Source organism: Pseudonaja textilis, chromosome 2 (genome assembly GCF_049901715.1).
Source record: "Pseudonaja textilis isolate UNSWEBS1 chromosome 2, rPseTex1.2, whole genome shotgun sequence".
In the NCBI taxonomy this organism is placed as follows: Eukaryota; Metazoa; Chordata; class Lepidosauria; order Squamata; family Elapidae; genus Pseudonaja; species Pseudonaja textilis.
Window position 1 is genome coordinate 11,776,504 of NC_141991.1, and position 22,961 is coordinate 11,799,464.

The 22,961-nt window shown below is 42.0% G+C and overlaps 2 protein-coding genes across 5 annotated transcripts in view; both read right to left on the reverse strand.

The window, feature by feature from the left end:
- LOC113451996 (vomeronasal type-2 receptor 26-like) overlaps nt 1–21,436 on the reverse strand; it is a 452,458-nt gene extending 431,022 nt beyond the window's left edge. Inside the window, exons 1-6 of one of the 4 annotated variants that reach the window (XM_087927788.1) lie at nt 21,077–21,436; nt 19,324–19,615; nt 11,371–12,159; nt 9,467–9,694; nt 7,783–7,909; nt 2,439–2,774 (exon numbers count right to left, since the gene is read on the reverse strand). In XM_087927788.1, the coding sequence (XP_087783914.1) occupies nt 2,656–2,774; nt 7,783–7,909; nt 9,467–9,694; nt 11,371–12,159; nt 19,324–19,615; nt 21,077–21,429 (1,908 nt within the window). In that variant the 5' untranslated portion in view covers nt 21,430–21,436 and the 3' untranslated portion in view covers nt 2,439–2,655. Of the gene's footprint in view, nt 1–2,438; nt 3,830–7,782; nt 7,910–9,466; nt 9,695–11,370; nt 12,160–19,323; nt 19,616–21,076 lie in introns of those variants that run through there. The other 3 variants (XM_087927786.1, XM_087927789.1, XM_087927787.1) reach the window with 3 other exon arrangements.
- Nucleotides 1–22,961, reverse strand: part of LOC113451824 (vomeronasal type-2 receptor 26-like) — a 500,191-nt gene that overhangs the window by 444,508 nt on the left and 32,722 nt on the right. The window lies entirely within an intron of this gene.

The window sequence follows — 22,961 nt, forward strand, 5'->3', positions numbered from 1 at the left end:
GTTTGCCATGTTGCAGTAATCTTCTTCCTCTAGTAGATGGCTCCCCTGCTCCCAATCCAGCATTCAACAGAGTGTAAAAGTCAAAACAGATGATTGTCAGACAGGGGAGTTAAATATAAAATTTCTCCCAAAATCATTTTTCACAATGTTGTTTGACTTCTCCAGGGTTTCTGTGTTTTAAAATATCCTTTAGGTATTTCTTTTGGTCAGAGTATATTCATAAACTGGAATAGAGCTTGGTAACAAGAATAGGCATAGCAAATAAGTCAGCCAATGAGGTCTGTTTGGAAACTGAAACTAGAATTAGCCTAGGCTGGAAACTGAAACTAGAAGTAGTGTAGGCATGGCTCTATGTTCAGCTCTGCAGCTCTGAAGCTATGTTGAGCTCTGAGTCTGTCTGTTGAAAATGAAACTGCTTCTCTCCTGCTTGCCTGCTGAACTAAAGTGAAACTGATGACTGTTTCTGAGCTGCTGAAGTTACTGTTTGTAACATGTTTACTTCTGTCTGAGTTTGTTCCATGTTGGAGAAATCTACAACTGGTTTGTAAAGTCTACTTATTATGTTTATAAAGACATTAAATGAAGCATCATCCATCTGTGTTTATTTTTCTGTTCTCTAAGGGAAGGGATAGAAATAGAGCTTGTGCAATGAAGGCTCCGTCACAATTTTTATGTTATGTTTTTTATGTTATGTTGCAGCACTCTGTATGACCTTTTCTAGTTTATCTGCCAGTGTTAGATGACATCATAAGTCCTTGTGAGACCTCAGAATTCCATGACCCAAGGGTGGGATTCTACCAGTTTGGATTGGTTCGGGTGCACCAAATGTTAAGTTTTCATCTGGTTTACCGAACTGATATTTCAACTGACCAGCTGGCCCTGCCCACCCCACCCCTCCCAGGTGTCTCCATGTAGCCCATTTTAATACAGGTAAGTGCAGGGTCCGCACTGAGGCTCTGGGAGGGGGAAAATGTACCTTTGGGAAGTCCAGAAACGGGCCTGTTTCCAGCTTCTGGAGGGCTTCAGAACCTGGGGGAGGACTTTTTTGCCCTCCCAGAGGCCCGGGGAGGGATCTGGACCCTTGGGAAGGTGAAAAATGGCCCTCCTGGAAGTACAAAAGTCTGGAAATAGGGCTGTTTCCAGGGGTGGGATTCTACGGGTTCTCACCTATTTGATAGAACCAGTTGTTAACTTTCTAAGCAGTTTGGAGAACTAGTTGTTGGAAGAAATCTTTTGGTTTTTTTATCACCCTTCTTGCATTCTTGGCAGTGTGCCTAGACTTACTGTCTCCAGAGGAGGGTTTTTTTTTTCTTTGCTGGTACTTTTTTAAAGGGGAAGGGTTATTTTAAGCTGTTTACACTGGTGTAGGGAGGAAATACCCCCCTGTTGAATAATGAAGCAGAGCTGCCACAAAGAAGCTTTTAATGACAAGGAACTAAGATAAGGGACATTCAGCAAGGCTTCTTGGCTAGCTAGAAAGATTGACATTCAAATACCCTTTTTGAGTTTTGGTCTAAAACTGGTGGCCATTCAAAGTTACAATGGCACTGAAAAAAGTGACTTATGATCATTTTTCACACTTACGATCATTGCAGCATCCACATTGTCATGAGAGGCCAGGCAAGGAGAAGCACCCCTTGATGTGAGTGTTGTTGAGTGGCCATGCCCACCTAGTCACGTGACCAGCAAGCCACAGCCACCAACTAAGCCATGGCGACAGAACCAGTTGTTAAAAATATTGAATCCCACCCCTGTCTGTTTCCAGCTTCCAGTGAGCTTCCAAAGCCCAGGGGAGGCCATTTTTGCCTTCCCAAGGGTTCAGAGGCCTCCCCCAGACTTCTGGGAGAGTGAAAATGGCCTCCCCCAGGCTCTGGAGGCCCTCTGGAATTCAGAATTATGCCATGCAAATAAGAAAATAATATATGGATGAAAATGGCACAAGGGCATCCCTGAAACTTCTCTATCCAGAGTTAACTATGGAGCTGCAAGTAGAGACCATCCACTCCAGAAGCTGCTTAGAAGTCAACTGCTGCTTAGAGGTCAACTATCTTTGCCACATCTGATAAAAGGGAAAGGGTTGGAAGTTAGTATTCTGATCCCTGTTGTGTGTGGATGACCATGCACAGGTCAGTGTCAGGAGAGTTCATGGTGACATTCCTTCTTGGGACAGCCCACAAGATTCTAAGGTTTAGTCCATTTTTCTCTCTCTTCAAATACTTTCAGAGTTGGCTAAATCAAAGATGACTTACTGCATATTTCTGTTATCAGAAATTTTTTTATCATGGAGCTTTCAGGGCCTCATGAGCTCATCAGTGCAATGGAGCTCTTGAAAAATGTACGTACACACAACCCACATATATGTATGTGTATCTGTGTGTGTGAGAGAGAGAGAGATTGGTATAGGTGTGTGTTTGTACACACACACACATACATGTGTGCGTGTGTGTGTATAGAGAGACAGACAGACAGACAGACAGACAGACAGAATTTCCATTTTGTCTCTTATTCTTTTTGCTATTTGTGAAAGAGGCATCTCATCTCAAGTCACTGTTTTCAAATCTATCTTTCCACACATTAACCAACAGAATCCATGGTATCTGATATAATTAGACAGGTGTAAGACTTTGCCTATTGTTCTCACAGATATTCTTAAAGTCAATGGATTTCCCACAAATTCCCACAATTTAGAGTCCAACTGAATAATTGTCCTTGGGCTCTTCTATCATGTTTGTCTTCTGCTTCCATTGGAACTGTTTCCATATGAAGGAGGATCTCTATGAAGATAAGGAGAGGCACCCAAATATGTTTGTATGAGTTTTTATGTTGTTGCATTTAGGTTTAATAAACAAACAAATGTTAAATGACCAAAACCTGTTTATCAAGCCTAGTAAATGTCATTTTTGAAAAATAATACATTTGTAAAAGTCTTTTTTTTATTTTGACATCAAATGTTCTTTGGTATTCAGATCAGGCCTAAAAATAATAATATAACACTTGGGGATGAAGATACAGCTCAGCAATCCAGCACTAGAGGCCAAGATGGAGAAGATCTGAACTGCCACCATGTACTTTCCTTTGGTGCTCAGATAGGCGGGCACAAAGGACACCCAGACACTGCAGAAGACCAGCATGCTGAAGGAGATCAGTTTGGCTTCATTGAAGGCCCCAGGAAGATTCCTAGCCAGGAAAGCCACTGTGAAGCAAACAGCAGACAGGAAGCCCATGTACCCAAGGGCTACATAAAACATGGTGACAGAACCTTCATTGCATTGTAGGATGATCTCTCTAAGTTGGGAGTGCATATCAGAATCAGGGAATGGGGGGGAAATTCCCAACCAGATGCTGCAGATGACAGTTTGGACACCAGAGCAACAAAAGATGATAGAATTGGCCAAGCTCTTCCCCAACCATCTCTGTACTTTATTCCCTGGTTTTGTGGCCAAGAAGGCTAACACCACTGTGATCGTTTTGGCCAAGATTGAAGAAATGGCAATTGAGTAGACAATGCTGAAGGCTGTTTGTCGGAGGAGGCAAGTCACTCTCCTTGGCTGGCCAATGAACAAGAAGGAGGTCAAGATGGAAAGCAGGAGGGAGACCAGGAGGATATAGGAGAGGTCCCGGTTGTTGGCTTTTACAATTGGTGTTTCCATGAATTTGATGAAGATCCCCAAGCCAAAGTTTGTGGTTAAAGAGAGGAACAAGGCAATAGAAGTCAGGATGATCCCCAGATTTTCCTTATAAGAAAGATAACTTTTAATCTTGGGGATACAGTAAACTTGATTGATGTTTGGATGTTGATCATCTGGACATTTGGTACATTTGTCTGCATCTGAAAAAGAGCAAGAGGATGGTCTTCCTTTGTTGTGGTTAGCCAGTAGCCTGTGCAGACGGCAGTGCAATCAGACAATGGGGAAAAATGGGGACCAGTTCAGAAATCAGGGGAGGACTTGGATGAGGGTCCTGCATCCAATGCAGAGATGGGTCCAGAACCATCTGGGAGTTGTGTGCTGACTCCAGAGCCTCCAGAGTCTGGCAGCAGTGAGGCAAAGGAACAAGGGGAGCCTGTTCCCAGTGCACATGTGCATAGAGCTGCTAGGAGGCAAGAGCAGCTAAGACAAAAGGGGCAACTTGGGAGTAAGGCTTGGAGGTGATTGCCCCTCTCCTAAGGTATAAAGGAAGTGCAAAGGTAAAGAAAACTTTGCAGGAAGCAAAGTTGTTTGCTCTGTTCGGATTAAACCATGAAGCTTTGTGTGGACTTTGAACTTCAGTTAATTTTTTACAGTTAATTTGGCACTTTAGTTGTTGGCTGCAATTCAAAGGAGATAAAGATGGGTGCTTATCTCAAGGGAGTGTTTGGGACTCATTACAGGCTGGGAATGAATATAATTCCCAGCATTGAAATAAAATAAGAGTTATTTGGACTAGGCATGTGCTTAATTACGGTCTTGGAAGCCTTGGTTAGAACACCCTTTAACATGTTGTTTAATCAAATGCATTGTTTGGGTGGCCCCACGCTTCTTCAGAATCGTTTGCAAGAATGAAACCAGCAAATGCAGATTCATCCACACAATAAACTCACTCACAGAGAGCAGTACTAACCATAAGAAACTTTGCTCACAGCCCAACCTGTCAATACTACAATGTGCCCTTGCTCACGATCTCTGCTCAGAACTTAAAAGATGTTAGGACCAAGGTGAGACCAAACTATACATTGACTACTGCACTGACTGCGTCAAATGCAAGACCAGCATCACACGTCCCAACTGCCACCTCCCCAACAACCAAAACTAGGCACGCACGCCCCCAACTTCTTCCAGGTCCACCACTACAGACCTTAAATGCAAGCTAATAAATGCAAGAATACTTGCAAATAAAATGCCTGAATTCCTCCTCTTACTAAATGTGGCCCCTTTCAATCTAAACTTGTTTTGCAAGATGTGATTGAATGTATCCTTTCCAGACTCCATTACCACAGTACGTGTGTCAATTTTGGAAGCCGTATTGAGACCAGATGCTTCCACACTGCCACATGCTCAGCAATGGCCACCACAAAGAAGCCTGCAGTTGGACAAGATTGTGCAGGAGGAAGTTGGGGAAAGTGAAAGTTTTTGGCTGAACCGGGACAACAAGAAACCTCTAAATACCCTGAAAATTTAAACTCTTGAATGATGCATTGTTTCCCAAGAAGAGTGTAAAAGCGGCAGAAGAAAGTTTGAAAGGGAAAGGTATTTTCTCTCACTCTCCTTCCCTACATAAATAGCAGGTGGAAATCTGAAAAACCTGCTTGGGCACAGAAGATAACTAAACTTGAAAATTAAAACCAAAGGGATAAAAGATTTTTGAACATTGGAATTAAAAATTAAAATCTTTTTGCTGTAAGTGGGAAGGAAGAGGTAAAGAACTTATTTTAAGATTGTACTGGAGGAGACTGCTTGGAGTTTATAAGATCAGAAATAAATGGCAATAAGATTTCTAAAAAAATATTTTGGAACTGTGTAATTGAATTCTACCCCAGGAAGAAAATATATATAAAAAAGAAAGTACTAATGAAATAGTTTGTCTTGATTTGGACTGCTTTGGGACTTTGGGGAACTATTTTTTGAAAGATTAAAAACATTTGGGTTGTTTAAAAAAAATGGCATTATCTGTTGAAGAATTGCAAATGGAATTTCAAAAGTTAAAAGAAGAGGAACAAGAAGGCAAGGGCTCTTCTGGATCTATTTTTCACTTTTTAGAAATGGCAATTTCTACCTACCAGGAAATACAACAACATGAAAGCTGGGATGATGAAGAAGAAGCCATCTTTAATGGACATATAATTTTAGTTGAGGAAGAAAAGAGAAAGGGGGGGGGGGAAAGAAAATGGAGAATTCAGAACTTAAAAAAGCAACCAAGAAAGGGAAAAATAAGGTGAAAAATCGATATAATGTCAGAAAGCAACAGAAAAGAGAAATACAACAGAGAGGGGAGATTAAGAGAGTGGAGTTTGAGAGATAGGGGGCAAAAAGGCTAGAATTGATAAGAAAGGAGGGGAAAAAGGAAAGAGAAGTCATAAAGGTTTAAAACAAGATGTTAAAAAACAGGTTTTTTCAGAGACAAAGGGTAAAATATAATTTTAAAAAAAAGATTCTGCAAAAGTACATAAGACTCTGTTGTAGATATTAGTATTTGAAATTGAGTTAGAAAACTGAAATATTATATCAGTTAATAATACATTAAAGGGAATGTATAAAAATGTCTAAGATTTAACAATAGAGTTTAATTTCCTATGGAACATTGTATTTACTATATTATAAACTTAATTTTCTTCTTTTGTTTTTCTATTCTAAAATGTAGTACTTAGAATGTTCTAAGAAGAATCAGTATGGAAAGTATGTATTATTTTAAGTGTTAAATTTAGGGGAAAGATAAAAAGTTGTCATACTTCAACCAGTGATTACAGGAGAAATATTGTATTAGAAAAAAAGATAAATAGATAATTGAAAGAGAAGGGATAAAAGATGCAAGTATAATTATTTAAATTGAGATGAAATAAATAATGAATTTGATTTATGTCTGTACAAAAAAATGTAACCCAGGGTTAAGCCGCTTTCCAAAAAGAAGTTTTATGTATTGATGTTTGGTGTTTTGTTTGTTTATGTTTGAATTAATAAAACTCTAGAAGAATGTTGGAAGAGAATAATGCAATTGCAAATAAGACAGGTGGATACAATGAATATATACAAATCAAGGTAAAAGAAATATAATTGAATAGAAGGAAAGGGAGAAATAGAGAGAAGTTGGGAAAAGATATGAAGTTGAATATATAAGATAAATATGCATATTAAATTGTGCTTATATGGAACTGTGATAATTTGGAATTATGCTGTCTCTATAAGATGTTTTATTTGTTTTTCAGAATAGATGTCCTATGTTTTTATATTCTACGTTTTGTTTGTCTGTGTATTGTTTTTAAAAATTAATAAAATTTGTTTAAAAAAATATTTTTTTGCTCAAAGTCAAAAGAGTCATCAAACTATATGTAACAATAGCAACCTCCAAAGCCAGAAAAAAAAATTACCCAAAACAATAAGGAAGCGCCAATCAAAAGAAAAAAAATATATTTGGCAAAAAAACCAAACTGACTACATAGCTAACTTTAAAAGCCGCTGCAAAACACTATGCTGTCAGATAAAGGCAGAATGCCCCAATTACTACTAAACTAGAGGAAAAACTCTTACATACAAAATCTACCGGCTCCTTCTATAATTTTGTAAATACCAAAGTTAAAGACTTGAAAACCATGCCACCCCTAAAAAGGACCTAACGGGAAAGACTATAATAATGAAGCTATTAAGCCCAATGTTTTCAACACGTTTTTCAGTTCAGTCTTTGTCAACAGCATTTCCTAATCATGCCATAAATAATTATAATGATCTGCTACATATTGATTTTATAGAAGAGAATTTTGAAAAGGCATTCTGTAAACTAAAACCATCTCTATTTATTGGCCCTGGTGGATTATGTGCCTTTTTCTTGAAAAAGCTTTCCACTGCCATAACCGAACCACTAAGTACAATCTATGATGTGCTCAGATGTAGCAGTGTGGGAGCATCTGATCTCAATGTGGCTTCCAAAGCTGATATTAACCTCCTAGATCACTTATTATAATCCACTATGACATCCATGTATATGCTGATCAAGGCTTAAGAGGTGGGACTCTGGCTAAGCCTTTCAAAATAATTGTTCATGGAAAATCTCAGGAGAGATCTATGATCCTCCCTTTTTCCTGCTGTCACTCACCTTCCTGGCTGGAGAAGGTTCTTTCTGCACAAGGACGACATTTGTAGCAGCAGATGGACTTCCCTTCCTGAGCCACCTTCATGAATCCAGGAGAACAGCTTTCCACACACCTGGAAGGAGGCTGGGGCTGGCCAGAAAGAGGGAAAAAAATAACTTCCACAATATGAATTATTTTATTTCCTAAAATAGAAAAGTTTAAAAGGTAAAAAGTAAAGGTTCCCCTCGCACATACATGCTAGTCGTTTTTGACTCTAGGGGGCAGTGCTCATCAATGTTACAAAGCTGAAGAGCCAACTGTCCAAAAATGTCTCTGTGGTCATGATTAAATGGTGAAGGCATACAGAGTGCTGTTACCATTCCACCAAAGTGGTTCCTATTTTTCTACTTTCATTTTTACATGCTTTTGAACTGCTGGATGACAGAAGCTGGGACAAGTAATGGGAGCTCACTCTGTTACGCGGTGCTAGGGATTTGAACTGCCGAACTGCCAATCATTCTGATCGACAAGCTCAGCGTCTTAGCCACTGAGCCACCACGTCTCCAATTCAAGGTTTAGCTTTGCTAAATTGAAAGACTACAAGAAACTAAGAGCTCCTCAAACTCATGTGGTTGCTTTCTGTTTGTCTATTTACTTTCTCTTCTAATGTTTCTCCTACTACAATTTTATTTTAAACTAGCTCGATACCTGTGCTTTGCTATGAAACTATGTGGTCGGGCTAAGCTTTTGGGGAGAAAAATTAGGGGGGGAAATTCTGCCTCTGCCTATCAGCATCCATCAGTATTCATCTGGCTAGTGTCCTGTCAGTGTGTGAGAGAGTTGAGAGCTGTTTGGAAACTGAATCAATATTTGCTATGTGAGCAAGAAGGAGACAGCAAGGAGCCTAGGCATGGCTTAGTTCAACTGTTCTATACTAAAGCTCCTTGGTGCTGTGAAACTAAAACTGAAACTGAAACTCCTCTCCTCTGCTTGTGTTTTGCATTTGGAACAGATTTCTTTTCAGATGGTGAGGGGGAGTAGAACTCCTTAGCATCAGAGGGTGTTAATAATAATATATGAAATATTAATGCTCTGATGGTCATTTCGAAAAATCCTTTCTTAGTAAGCACTTAGAAACAAAGAGGAACATATGTCAATTCATATGTTCAAGTTTGTAAGCTTTATGGTTCTGGAAATTTTGCAATGGTGCATAAGTGGTATTTCACTTTTATATATATAGATTCTCAATGTACCTACTGAAAAGAAAGTTGAATAGATTTCTGTTTTGACAAAATCAATCATTTTGTCCCATGATATAAATCCAGATTCCTTGTAGAAGTTTGATAAACAGTTCATTGGAATAGTTAAGGATATTTCTCTCATAGACACCTGAACATTGAATGGGAAGACGTTTCCTCTCTGGGAGAACTGAGATGACATCCCAACAGAGGTGGTATTCAGCAGGTTCTGACCAGTTCTGGAGAACCAGTGGTGACAATTTTGAGTAGTTTGGAGAACCAGCAAATACCACCCCTGTCTGGAGATTTTATAGTATCCTTCCTCTGCCACACCCACCAAGCCATGCCCACAGAACTGGTAGTAAAAAACCTTGAATCTCACCACTGCATCCCATGTCCACCCCTGCTCCAATTTTACAATAGTCTTGGAAAGACCTTCATAAAGAGCAGAATAAAGTCTTTTCCCCACCTTGTTCAGCATCTCCATCTTTGCAATAGCATTCAGGTTCATTATCAACTTGAAATCCAGGGATCCCACTCTTTCTAGCCTCCCAATGGGCCCTTTGATAAAAGACATATTGGAGAAAACCACCGTGTTCACAATGTCCAGGTCAGCTACCAGCTCTCCATTCTCATCCAAATAGACCCCATTGATGGAATTATTATAAAATTGAGAGGTTCGAAGGAAAGAATGAAGCTGGGATCGAAGAGAAAATAGGCAATGTTACACAGGACATAGAAAACTCTTTGGTAAGACTCCTCCATTTCAGCTGACATAAAAATCTTGTTAGAAGGATCAAGAATGGCTTGGAAAAGGAGGATGGCAAAGGATGTTCTTTGTCTTTTCCATTCACAATTGTTACTGCAAACTTTGGAAAACCAATGGGAAGTGTCAGATTGCGTTCACACAAACATCGACACGACACGGATCTTCATTCAGATTGCTTTTATTCTTACGATTCTGCAGAACGGGTTCACATCCAAGGCAAAAGATGGAACCCCGAACACAGTTACACTCATCTTTTTATCCTCTTTTACAAGGAACTAACATTACAATGATTCATCTTAAAACAGGATACAGTTGCTTCTTTGTGGTTAAAGGTGTTTCAATAACTGTCACAATCCCTCCTTGGAAAACTACTTCATTTAGAAAGTTTACTGGAATATACTTTTGAAACACAGCTTACAAAATGAGGTCTGATCATAAAGTAATATTCTGATCATAAAATGACATGAAAATGGCTTCACTCTTGTTCACTTTTCACAGAAGTAACCAAACCAAAAGATATATCCAGTATGAACTACTGAGATCCAAAATTAAATCTCTAAAGGAAATGGAAGTTGTACACAACAACACTGAAGGAATTTTGCCAATAAAGCCAAAATGAAATCAGATGCCCCAGATAAAAGTAATGTTATGAACAACTGGTTTGCAGGTCAATGGGCAGATAGGAAGAGAAATATCTTTGCTCATTTTGAGGATGACTGTGGGGACCTTTGTGGGGACTAGTAGCTTGTGCCTATGAAACTCTGCATTGAGGTAACAGATGGGAAATTTGCCATAGAGACCCCAATATATGCATGGTGAAAGATGATATCTGATAACAGTTAAGGCAGGAGTGGGATTCAATTTTTTTAATAACCAGTTCTGTGGGCATGGTTAAGTGGGCATAGCTAGGTGGGCATAGCCATGTGACCGGGTGGGCATGGCTTCTTGCTTTTTTGCAGCACCCTCCATTTTTTTGCCTCCTGGGCCTCAGCAAAGCCTCAGGACTTCCATTTTTGCTCCCAGAAGGCTTCCCTGGGGCCCAGGAAGGCAAAAAATGGAGCCTGGGAGCGTGCCCCCTACCCCACGCCCCTTTAGACCAATTCTATAGAACCAGTCCAAACTGGTAGAATTCAACCCCTGAGTGAAGATCACCTCCTTCAATTTTATGGAACATCTATGGAATATTTTGTGGACTATTCTTCACTCTTGCTCCTTCCAGGCTTTTCCCAGTCCAACCCTTCATCTTCTCACCTGGCCTTAGCCCTCTTAGCTTTTTGTCCAAAGAGGCTTCTCTATATACTGCACTTTGATGAAATCCTTTGTTATCTATGAGTCTACTGACAGTTTTGAGCCAGGGAAGGAAAATCAAATGGATTCTTATCCAAAGAATGAGACCCACTCTGGGTAAAGCCCAGGAAGTGAGAGCATCAGCAATATTAGACAGCTTAATATACACAGCACGTGTTTTGGTAAATTAGAATTTAATGTAATTTTTATATTCAGAATGCAGTATAATCATTGTCAGAATTTTACAATTGTAACATAGATTCTCAGCTGTTATGGGGAGCGGTGCAATAGAAAATAAATACCTGCCATGCATTCACCTTTGGAGTTTTCACTTTTTCATCAGTTTTAAATTTGCTCCTGGATCTGGATAAATAAGCTGCATTTAAGGCCCGTGCTAAAACCCAGATTGTGTTGTAAATGAAATAGTTGTCTCGAGTCAGGATTGGATCCATCTCCTCTTCCATGAGAGCTTCCAGATCTTCTCTCTGCTTGCACCGTCTCCAGACTTTCACCCCAAAAGCATTGTTGGTATAGGAACACAGGAAGGAGATCTCTGCATAGTGCCTCATAAAAGAATAAAGGTTCAAATAACTAACATCCTTTGCAATTTGATTTTTCTTCATAGGAAAGGAAAATATGCTATGGATGTATTCAACAGGAAAAGATTGTTTTTTCATATAAATAGTGAAGTCCCAGCGGATTGTGGTGAGCAGGACTTTACCTCTAGGAGGCTCAGCAACTTGTTTAAATACTAAATCCATAAGTAAAACCCCTACATTGAATGAACTGAATTCTGCACCAAAAATAAAGACATTCACATTTCTCCAACTGAGGTATAAATGCCAGTCTATGTTCGCTTTCCGAGAAGCTGGGATAAAGATTTGTGATAAAACTGGGCAAATGCCATTCCTGACCAGCATGGAAGTCAACGTCCTCATGAACCTTTGTCCATTCTCAGTGTCTGGAGCAAGGAGACCCACCAAGATCCACCTAAAATGGAGGACCAGTTTCACGATCCCTGGGTACTGGCCTCCTTCAGCAGGGAGCATTGAGTAGAAGAAAGGATTTTCATCACTCACAACCTGGGAATCAAAACCGTGACTGATCTGAAAAGGAAAGTAGAAGTTAATTTTTTTGAGAGAGAGAGACTATAAAAACAATATGCAGTCCTAATGGAGGAATTGTTCCACTCCTAGTCATTCTGTTTACATTGCCTCTCATATGGCTGTGGGCAAATGCATGGAATGTGGAAAGAGCCTGTTGTGGATTGAGCAATGAGAGGCTAGACCAGGGCATGAATGCAACAAGACTTTATTCACAGAATAAAGGACTGATCGTGTCAGCTCTGCTAGGAGCAGGCTTCCAGCGAACAGCGACTGACCGGACCCTGCAGCTGGCTTTTATAGCCAGCTGTCGAGGGGAGCCAGCCAATGAGGAGCAGCAGATGCCCCGCAACACGAACGGACCTGGTTGGGAACTTTGGCAAGTTCCAGGGACATAACACCCCTTCCCCCCAGATGCGAACATGCATAGTCATTTAAATAGGCGGGAGGTCTGTGCTGGCGCCCAGAGCGCCGTAACTCAGGTGAGTTACTAGGTGTCTCAGAGTTAGTAGAAACAGGTAGGGTTGATGATGGAGTGTGGTCTTGCTCGGAGGTCTGAGCTGGAAACGGTGCAGCGCTTCTGGCCGGTGATGCCGTGGCTCCGTCGGGTGGACCCCTCGGGCAGCCTCGGTCTGCTGCCTGCTCACTCGGCTCTGATGACGGTGGCGAAGGACCACTGGGTTGGTCTCCGATGGGAGCGTGGTGTGGCACCTGGGGGCTGACTTGTGCCCATGACCCAGCACTGGCGAAGGTACCCTGGTGCTTCCTCAGCTGGTCCAGGTGTCTTCTCCAGATGCGGCCGTCTTCCAGCTGGACTCTGTATGACCTGGGGCTGGTGATGGCTACAATCTCCCCTGGAATCCACAGCGGGTCACCGGCGTAGTTCCTTGCGAAGACAGGTTCCTGCAAGACAAAATCTCTGACCCCCGTCATTGAACCAAGAGGGGTGTCCGGACAATAGTGAGGGTGGAGCCTATCCAACACAGTTCTGAGGTGTCTACCCATTAAGAGTTCAGCTGGGGATTTGTTGGTGACCATGCAAGGGGTTGTGTGCTGGCTAAGCAAGAAACGAGAGAGTTTGTGATGCCAGTCTTCTTTGCTGAATCTGGCTAACGCTTCCTTAGTGGTTCTAATGGCTCTCTCTGCCAATCCATTGCTGGCGGGATGAAAAGGGGCCGTGAAGATATGACGAATGCCCAGGTTTGAGGCAAAATGGCTGAATTCAGTTGAGGCGAATTGGGGGCCATTGTCCGAAACTATAGTATCAGGTAGACCGTGAGTCACGAAAAGACGGGTCAAAGCCTTGGTAACTGCTAGCGTGGTGGTCGTGTGCAGTTGGGCCACATCGATCCATTTAGAGTATGAGTCTACGACCACCAGGAAGGTTCTGCCATGCAAGGGACCGGCTAAGTCAATGTGAAGTCTAGACCACGGCGCGTTGGCGCTTTCCCACTTAGTGGGGGTGGTAACTGGAGGGGACGGTCTGGATTCTTGAAAGGGTTGGCAGGAGCTTACCCACTTGGCGATGTCGTCGTCCAGTCCTGGCCACCAGACGTAGCTACGTGCTAATGCCTTCATCCGGACGATGCCCGGGTGTCCCTCGTGCAGTGCTTCCAAGACTGGTGTGCGTAGTGAGGCTGGGATGACGACTCTGGTGCCCCACAACAGACAGCCCTGCAAGCTAGATAGTTCCTGTTGATGGGTCTTAAAAGGCGTGAACTCGGTTTCAAGGTTAGAGCCCGGCCACCCCCTCCTCACCCAGTCCAGTACCTGGGCAATTGTTCTGTCCAACTTGGATTTGGTAGCGATGTCGTGGGTGGTGACTGGAAGGTCAAGCTCGGTGACCTCGAAGATGGCATGGACAGGGGCCGGGTCTACAGCGGGAGCTGGCAGAGGGTAGCGGCTGAGGGCATCTGTGTGGCTTAAAGATTTTCCCGGGCGGTGGATGAGTTTATAAGAGTACGCCGCCAGGAATAAGGTCCATCTCGTCATCCTGGGAGACAACACTTGTGGGGTCTGTTTGTCCCCGGCTAGCAGACCTAGGAGCGGCTTGTGGTCTGTGATCAGCTCGAAGTTGTGGCCAAAAAGGAATTCATGAAATTTCTTTACCGCTGCGACGGCTGCTAAAGCCTCCTTATCGATTTGACTGTAATTGCGCTCTGTTGCTGAGAGCGTCCTGGAAAAGAAGGCAATTGGTGCCTCGGAGCCGTTGGGTAGTCTGTGGCTTAAAACGGCTCCAATCCCAAAAGGGGATGCATCGGCTGCTAGTACTAATGGAAGACGCGGGTCAAATTGTATAAGGACTGCGTCTGATGTGAGCAGTGTTTTGACTGCGTGAAAAGCGGTGTCTTCCTTGTGTCCCCAGTGCCAAGGTGCTTTTTTATCTAAACGTCTGTGCAAAGGCTCCGCTACCGATGCTTTGTGCGGTAGGAATGATGCATAGAAGTTTAATAATCCTAAAAAGGCTTGTAGCTCAGCTTTAGTGGTAGGCGTGGGTGCCTCATGGATTGCCTTGACCTTGGACTCTAGGGGATGGATACCTGATGCGTCAATTCTATAGCCCAGAAAGTCCACCTGTCTAGTGGCAATGGCACATTTCTCCCTTTTTAATCTGAGACCATGCTGTCTGATCCTGTCTAGCACTTCTCTGACTCTCTGGAAGAGTTGGGGTCTGTCCCTGGCCGAGACCAATATATCATCGAAGTATGGTACTACACCAGGGAGGCCCTGTAATATTCGTTCCATTAGGGATTGGAAGATGCCGGGGGCAACACTCACACCAAACTGGAGACGCTTGCACCTGAAGGTGCCTCTGTGAGTCACAATGGTTTGTAACTCTGCTGTTTGGTCATCAACAGGGAACTGTTGATACGCCTGTGACATGTCCAATTTGGCGAAAATGCTGCCAGGCTCAAAGGTGTGTAATAAATGTTGAATGACCGGAACTGGGTAAGCGCTAACTTGCAAAAAGCGGTTAATTGTTGTCTTGTAATCCGAACAAATTCTCAGACTGCCGTCCTTTTTAAGGGGTGTGACAATTGGTGTCTCCCATTTGGCAAAGTCTGTGGGTTCAATGACCCCTTGCTTTAATAATTTGTCAAGTTCCGCGTCCAGTTTAGGCCGAATGGCGAATGGCACCCTGCGTGGCTTCAACCGGATGGGAACTGCTTGGGGGTCAACTGCAAATGAGATGGGGGTACCGTTATAACACCCCAACTCATCGCTGAATACGTCAGAATAGTCAGTGAATAAGGAGTCGGTGTCAGAAGCTGAGACAGCATGGACTCCTGTTACCCCAAGGCCGAGATAGGGGAACCAATCGAGTCCCAGGAGACTAGGGAGATTGCCGTTAACTACCACTAGAGGCAGGTGACCCTTGAAAGCTTTAAAATTAACCAGGAACTTGCCTTTGCCGAGTACTGGAATGTCCCTCCCTTGGTAGTCCCTCAAGGTGAGCTGGCACTTCTGGAGTTGGTTTCTGGTTAGCCTGGGCTGGATCTTCTTGAGCGTGCTCCACGAGATGATTGAGAGCGCTGACCCCGTGTCAACCTCCATATGACAAGGTTTACCTTCTAATAAAATGGAAAGCGTAATTTTACTAATGGAATGACAGGTGTGGTTAGCATGGTAGCAAGTGTGACAATTTAGTACTTGCCTTTGGGAGCCAGAATGGGAAAAGGAGGGAACCTTTTGTGCTGAGTTGTGTGCAGCCTGGCATACTCTGGCGATGTGGCCTTTCTTGTGGCAATTGTTGCAGGTGGCACCCTTGAATCTGCACGAAGCCCTTGAGTGAGGTCCGCCACAGGATAAGCACAGGATGTTGTGTTTGGGTGCGCTGCTGCTATCTTGCCTGGTTCCTACCTGAGGTTGCTTGGCGTAAGCGAGACGGTGGACGTCTGTTTGGTCGTTGGGGTCATCTTCGTTGACCACCACTTCTGAGTGGATGGTGGCGCAGCTAGGTTTTGGGCCAGAACCTTGAATTTCGGTGGCTGACTGCGTTGCCAGCTCTGCAGCCAAGGCTTCCTCGATGGCCTGCGAGAGGTTGAGATCCTTCCGGGCGAGTAGTTGTCTTTGGAGGTGAAGATCCTTGACCCCACAGACGAGCTGGTCGAGAAGCATATCGTCTAAGTAGTTTTTGAACTCACAGTGGAGAGCTGCAGTCCTCAAGGCGGCCATGTACTGGTTGATGGTCTCCCCTTCAGCTTGCTTTCTCATCCTAAAGGCAAAGCGTCTCGTGATCTGCGAAGGCTTGGGAGAATAATGATTGGTGAGGATTTCCAGCAATTCTGTCCAGGGGACATTCTTCAACTCGCGTGGGGCGACGAGCGCTGTGGCGGTATCAAAAACGGAGGCCCCGCAATAACTGAGGAAGAACGACTTCTTCCTGTGCTCTCCTGCATCAGCCAGACCAATGGCGTCGATGTAGTGGTTAAATCGATTTTTGTATGACTCCCACTTCTCCTCATCGGGTTTGAACGGTGGGAAAGCTGGGTTGGAGTTCATGTTGAGAACTTCAGCTGGTTACACGACTGTAAATCTCTCTCTCTGGGCGAAACGACCCTGTGTGCTCAAAATGATTGTGGCAGCTGCTGCTAAAGCGTTTGCCAGATAGTGACTTCAGCTCTGGAGAGGCTCTGCAGAAACACTCTGCTCTCTCTGGGTTAACGTTTGAAGCTCCGGCTGCAACGGCTGCAGCGTTTAAATTTCACGCTCCTGGAGAGCGTGGGCGTCAGTGACTTAAGGGAATTACAGCACCGCGCTGTATTCCGGCTTGAAATTCAAACGACAGCCGTTTGAATTTTGCGCTCTTTTTGAGCTGAGCGGCTGCGGCTCGCAGCGTTCACTTTCCCCCGTAGCTTGCTAACTGAGCGGCTACGGATGCTCTACTTTCTCTTTTGCTGACCGAGCTCTCCGGCGGCGCGGCTGCGGCTCAGCAATAGAGTGACTTCAGCTGCGGAAGAAATGCCTCTGGTAGCCATCCCACCCTCGTCGCCAGTGTTGTGGATTGAGCAATGAGAGGCTAGACCAGGGCATGAATGCAACAAGACTTTATTCACAGAATAAAGGACTGATCGTGTCAGCTCTGCTAGGAGCAGGCTTCCAGCGAACAGCGACTGACCGGACCCTGCAGCTGGCTTTTATAGCCAGCTGTCGAGGGGAGCCAGCCAATGAGGAGCAGCAGACGCCCCCGCAACACGAACGGACCTGGTTGGGAACTTTGGCAAGTTCCAGGGACATAACAGAGCCTTTGCTCAGAATGGTAATCTTACTTCTCATAAAAGGATCCACGCTCAGTAGAAACTATATAGCAATAGCAATTCCACTTAGACTTATATATCACTCCACAATGCACTCTCTGAGCAGTTTACAATGTTAGCATATGGTCCCCAACAATCTGGGTCCTCGTTTTGCCCACCTCAGAAGGATGAAAGCTGAATTAACCATGAGCCTGTCAGAATCAAACTCCTGACTGTGGGCAATTAGCCTGCATTCTAACCACTGACCCACCATGTCTCTATAGATTTTTATCTGTATGCATATTGTCCCTTTCATATCCAAACAAGACAAGATTGAATACAACAAAATGAAATTTAATGTGGAGAAAAGTAACATTTTACACCTGGGAAGGAAAAACAAATTACCTGAAACCTGGCTCAAAAACAGTAACTGTGAAAGGGTCCTTGAAATCCAAATGGATGATCATTTAACCATGAATTACTTGTATGCGGCTGCAGCCATAAAGCTAATACAATCCTTGGTTGTATAAAGAGAGGCATAGAATCAAAACCACATGAAGTATTAGTACCGCTTCATAAAGCCTTAGTAAGACCACACCTGCAATACTGCATCCATTTTGGGTCATCACATTACAAAAAAGATTTTGAAACTTTGGAAAAAGTGCAAAGAAGAGCAGCTAGATAGATTAAAGGCCTGAAGACTAAAACAAGAACGGTTATAGGAACTGGGCATGGCTAGTCTAGTGAAGAGAAGGACCAGTAGAGACATGATAGCAGATAGGAGGGGCTTCCACAGAGAGGAAGAGGTGAAGCTATGTTCCAAAGCACCCAAAAGCCAGACAAGGAACAATGGATGGAAACTGAACAAGGAGAGATTCAACCTAGAAATAAGAAGAACCTTTCTGACAGAACAATCAAGTAAAGGAACAGCTTGCCTTTGGAAGTTGTGGAGCTTCATCACAGGAGGCTTTCAAGAAGAGATTGGACTGCCATGTGTCAGAAATGTTGTAGGGTCTCCTGCTTAGGTAGGGGGTTGGACTAGATCATCTACAAGGTCCCTTCCAACTCTGTTAATCTAAAATCTATAATATATAATAGTTTTTTTCCCAAACACCATCACTCACCTAAACAAATAATTCCCTCAACACTGTCCAACTATATATAAAGTCTGCACTACTATTACTATTAATGTTCTCTTCACTCCTTATTGCCTATCCCCTCCCAATTGGGACTGTTTGGCTGTAACTTCATCACTTGTATCATTATGAGTTATGACTTTTTCCTAGTATGATTTGATTGCTTATTGTACCCTATGACTATTATTAAGTGTTGTGCCTTATGATTCTTGACTCTTGACGAATGTATCTTTTCTTTTATATACACTGAGAGCCTTTGCACCAACAAAAATTCCTTGTGTGTCCAATCACTACTTGGCCAATAAAGAATTCTATTCTATATCTAATCTTCTCACTTCAATAGCAATTGCAAAAGCAATTAGCACATGCTTTATAGCACTCTCTAAGTGGTTTACAGAGTCAGCCTCTTGCCCCCAACAACCTGGGTCCTCATTTTACCCACCTTGCAAGGATGGAAGGCTGAGTCAACCTTGAGCCTGGTGAGATTGGAACTGCCAAATTGCAGTCAGCACCAGTTAGCAGAATTAGCCTGCAGTACTGCACTTCTAACAACTGAGCCACTGCATCTCTTCAACGAAGTATTTGGATATTGCAAATAAACAGCAGAGATGCACAGTCTGTATTACGAGTATACCGGAGAGAGGATTGTCTGCTTCAATCTTCTCTACCACTTGATAGAACCTTCATCCTTACTTCATGCAATTCACACAATAGAACTGTTCTCTTCGTTTACAACAGAGGATGTCTGACTGTAAGTTGCATGTCTAAAAATGGTCTCCACAACAAAGACATACCTGTGGGATTTTATTGGTTCCCAACATGGTCGAAATCTGGATGGAGATGTCAGTATCGGTCGCTTCAAGAACAGCCATGGTATTTCTCTGCCTTCCACAGCTATAGTTGGGAACATTGGCCTCCCCCTCCGAAAGCAGGTCCAGCAAAGCCTCAGAAGTCATTTGTGGTTTAAAATAATTGTCATAGATGTTGTATCCCAGGGTGACATTGAACAAAATGTTGGGATTCTTGTTGATTGCTTGGATTGCAAAAAGGAAGGATAGGATTTTCCAATACTCTGTTGCTGGTTTCCTGAAAGTATGAATGTATCAGGATGAAATCAATGGAAGCAACATTTTATTTAATTGTTAAATTTAATAGTGTGTTTTTAATCCATCTAAAACTGAGAGGTTTGGGGGCATTTTTAAATCCCACCCCCCAAAATCTCACCCATTGAATAGAACTCTGGGATACTCTCCATTTTTCTTTTATTTTTGGATATTGAATGCATACTCTTTTTGAGTTAGTCTAATATTGTTAACATTCTCTTTTTAAAATTTATATTTATAAATAATTGTTTACGCAAATGAAATATTAATTAAAAGAAAAAAGGAATGACAAAAATAGAGAATGGAAGAAAAGGTCCAAGAAATTAAAAAAAGAAAAAGAATAAAACCTGTTTTCCCACCTTATTTTCAACAGATAATTTTTCATTTCTGCAAATTCTACATTTTTCACATCTAGCCCTCCACTGTGAGAATTCCATAATTCTTCCATTATTGATCAAACAACAATCTTGCCAAAGTTACCATTTATAAACACTATGAATGTTATCTAATTCTTTACTCAGTAATCCCAGTAAAATAATAGCTCTAGTTTAATCACAATTTTTACTCTTACATTTCTCACAAGTCCACCCTGCATGATAAAATGTTTTGCCATGCTTTTCACAATTCCTGCATTGGTTGAAATATGTTTACATATCTTTGATCATTTGTCCTACAGCAAGAATACATTGCTTTATTTCAAAACTTTCTCTTACCTTATAATGGAATGTAAACCGAATACCAATTACCCAAATTCTTTGCATCTTTATTTAATATCAGATTCAAATAGTGCATTCATTGAACCTGTTAAATATCTGTTTCAAATATTTCAAACTTTATACATTTTTATTATTACATGTTCATCATTTCTACATAATTCAGTTTCAAAATAAGTTTTAGCTTATTCTTCACATGGTTCTTTTTCTTGCTGTTGTATTAAGATTTCAAACTAACTTTCAATCTCTTTCTATCCCTTTGTCTATTTATATTCTCCAATAATTAATAATTGGAAGTGTGGCCTATTATTCCAGGTGAAATATAGAATCAATAAAGGACCATACTAATAGAGACACCTGCAATGACACATAAAAATTTTCACATAAAAATTTCATTTTTCTGCCCCTTCTGATGACCTTATTGGGCATCAGAGTGGTAGAAGAGAAGAACCATCCTTGCTCATCCACATTCCAACTCTGCTAAGAGGATGTCAAGAAAAGAAGAAGCTTCTTCTTCAAGGTCAAGAAAAACAGAAAATCTCTACTAATTATTTATTTGAGAATTTCAAATCAGGTTCATCAGTTGAAAAGGATGAACCAAGGATGAAATGAGACAGAAAGAGAGAGAAACTAGCAGATCAAAGAGATCATTCATTGTAAGAGGCCACTAAAACTTTAGAACTTAAGGTGGAATGAAGAGGCTCTAATTCTGTGCACAAAATTTAACCTACAGAAAAATTTGAGTCAAAGGAGATTTGTTGAAGCTTATTGGTAGAAGGACCATCCTCGTTGCAGAGACAATGCCACCAATGAGAAACTTTCCTGGCTTGTAATAGTTCTGTGGGTGTACCTCGTCCCTCTTCAGAGTCAGCAGACATTTGGCTCTGAGACTTCCCAGAACTTCCTGGGGCAGCAGAAGCAGCAGAAGCAGCAGACGCAGCAACATGACTTGTGCTCCTGATGGAGTCTCCAGCCTTGCTCTGAAGACACAGTGATAGGAAGAGGTGGAAGAAGGCAAAGCCCTCTTCCAAGACAGAAGCTCCAGAAGTTTTCTAATCACAACAGAGTCCAGGCAAGCCTTCATATCTGCATCCCCTGCCTGTCATAAAAGCTCTCAAGGTTGTCTATTTCTCCAGGGTCATGTATGCCCCTGGTGCAAAGAGATTAGCCAACAAGGTGTTGATATGGTATCAAAATGGAAGCGTGTTATGGCCAGGTTTGTGTGACATCAGAAAGCAATCCAAAATGTATTTTGACACTTAGCACCAAGAGGATAAAAAAATCACTATGATTTGGATAATGGCAACAAGAAGAGACATTATCTCTCTAAACTTGGACTGAGTCAACAAGCAGGTGCCCAATGGGAGGAATCTCAAATGGGGTGAAACTCTGAAAATATGCCCAGGAGTGAGACAGGAGAACTTTCTCTCAAACTTCATTTCTCCCAAACATCTCATTCCTACAACTGCATCATCATTACAGCATTACAACATTACAGTATTACTGCATCATGGCAGTTGGTCAGCTCTTAAAGTATTTCCCTGACACATCCCTTAGAATATCTCTCGATATATTCCAATCTCGACAGAGAATTTTGGCATGAATCTGAAATGTCAATCCTCAATATGGATACAGCTGATTCTGGTTTGTCTTCAGTTAAGAGATGAGTGGCCATTTTTGTTCCTCGGACATTCTTCTCTCTTACAATGTTCCAAACCAGAATAAAATCCCTGAAAATCACTTTTATTCATTATAGACATCAAAGTTTGATTTGGGTTCTACTGTTAGGACATTTCAATTTTGAAGAAAAAGTAGACATTTTTCTTCATTGGAGAAAAGCCATTATTTGTTTGTAAAGGTGGAACTAAATAATAAAATAAACCAGAAAATGATGGTGGTCAGGGACCAGTACAGGAAAATATGTACATGTTTAGAAATAGGTAAAATTAGGATAGCATAACATTTTTAGATATAAAACCTATGAAACCAATTGAACTGATCTAGGCAAGTAAAACTAATAAAATCCTCCATCTATAAAACTTGTTTGTTTGAAATTCTACAATCCTTGTTTATATGCATGTAAAGAATCTGTCAGAAAATGGAGTGGGGAAGTCATTAATTTGTTGGCATCCAATGTGGCCCAGAGCAGGACAAGTACAAGATTCTTGGCCTCCCCTCTATGAAACCATATCATCCTGTTGGACCCAGAAACAGCCCTTCTCTTTGCATCCCCTACCTTGTGGAAGAGTCTCCCTGGAGATCCAGATGGCCCCAGCTACCCAGGGGTACGATTCTTCCAGTTCAGACTGGTTCTGTAGAACCTGTTATTATGACTCTCAGCAGTTCAGAGAACCAGTAAACTGGGCCCCTGGCTGGTCCCACTCTCTGCCCAGTCAGTCCTTATGGCGCATGCATGACATTGCGCACATGCACGACAATCACTGACTGCATTCTCCCCCCACCCAGTTTTATTTATTTTTTAGTATGTGTTTTGTTTTTATTAATTATAAAAACAAAACACATACTAACAAAATAAATAAATACATAAATAAAAATTATTTTACTATTATTGTTACATATTGATACTTCTTTTTTTTTCTCCTTTGCTTTTTCCTA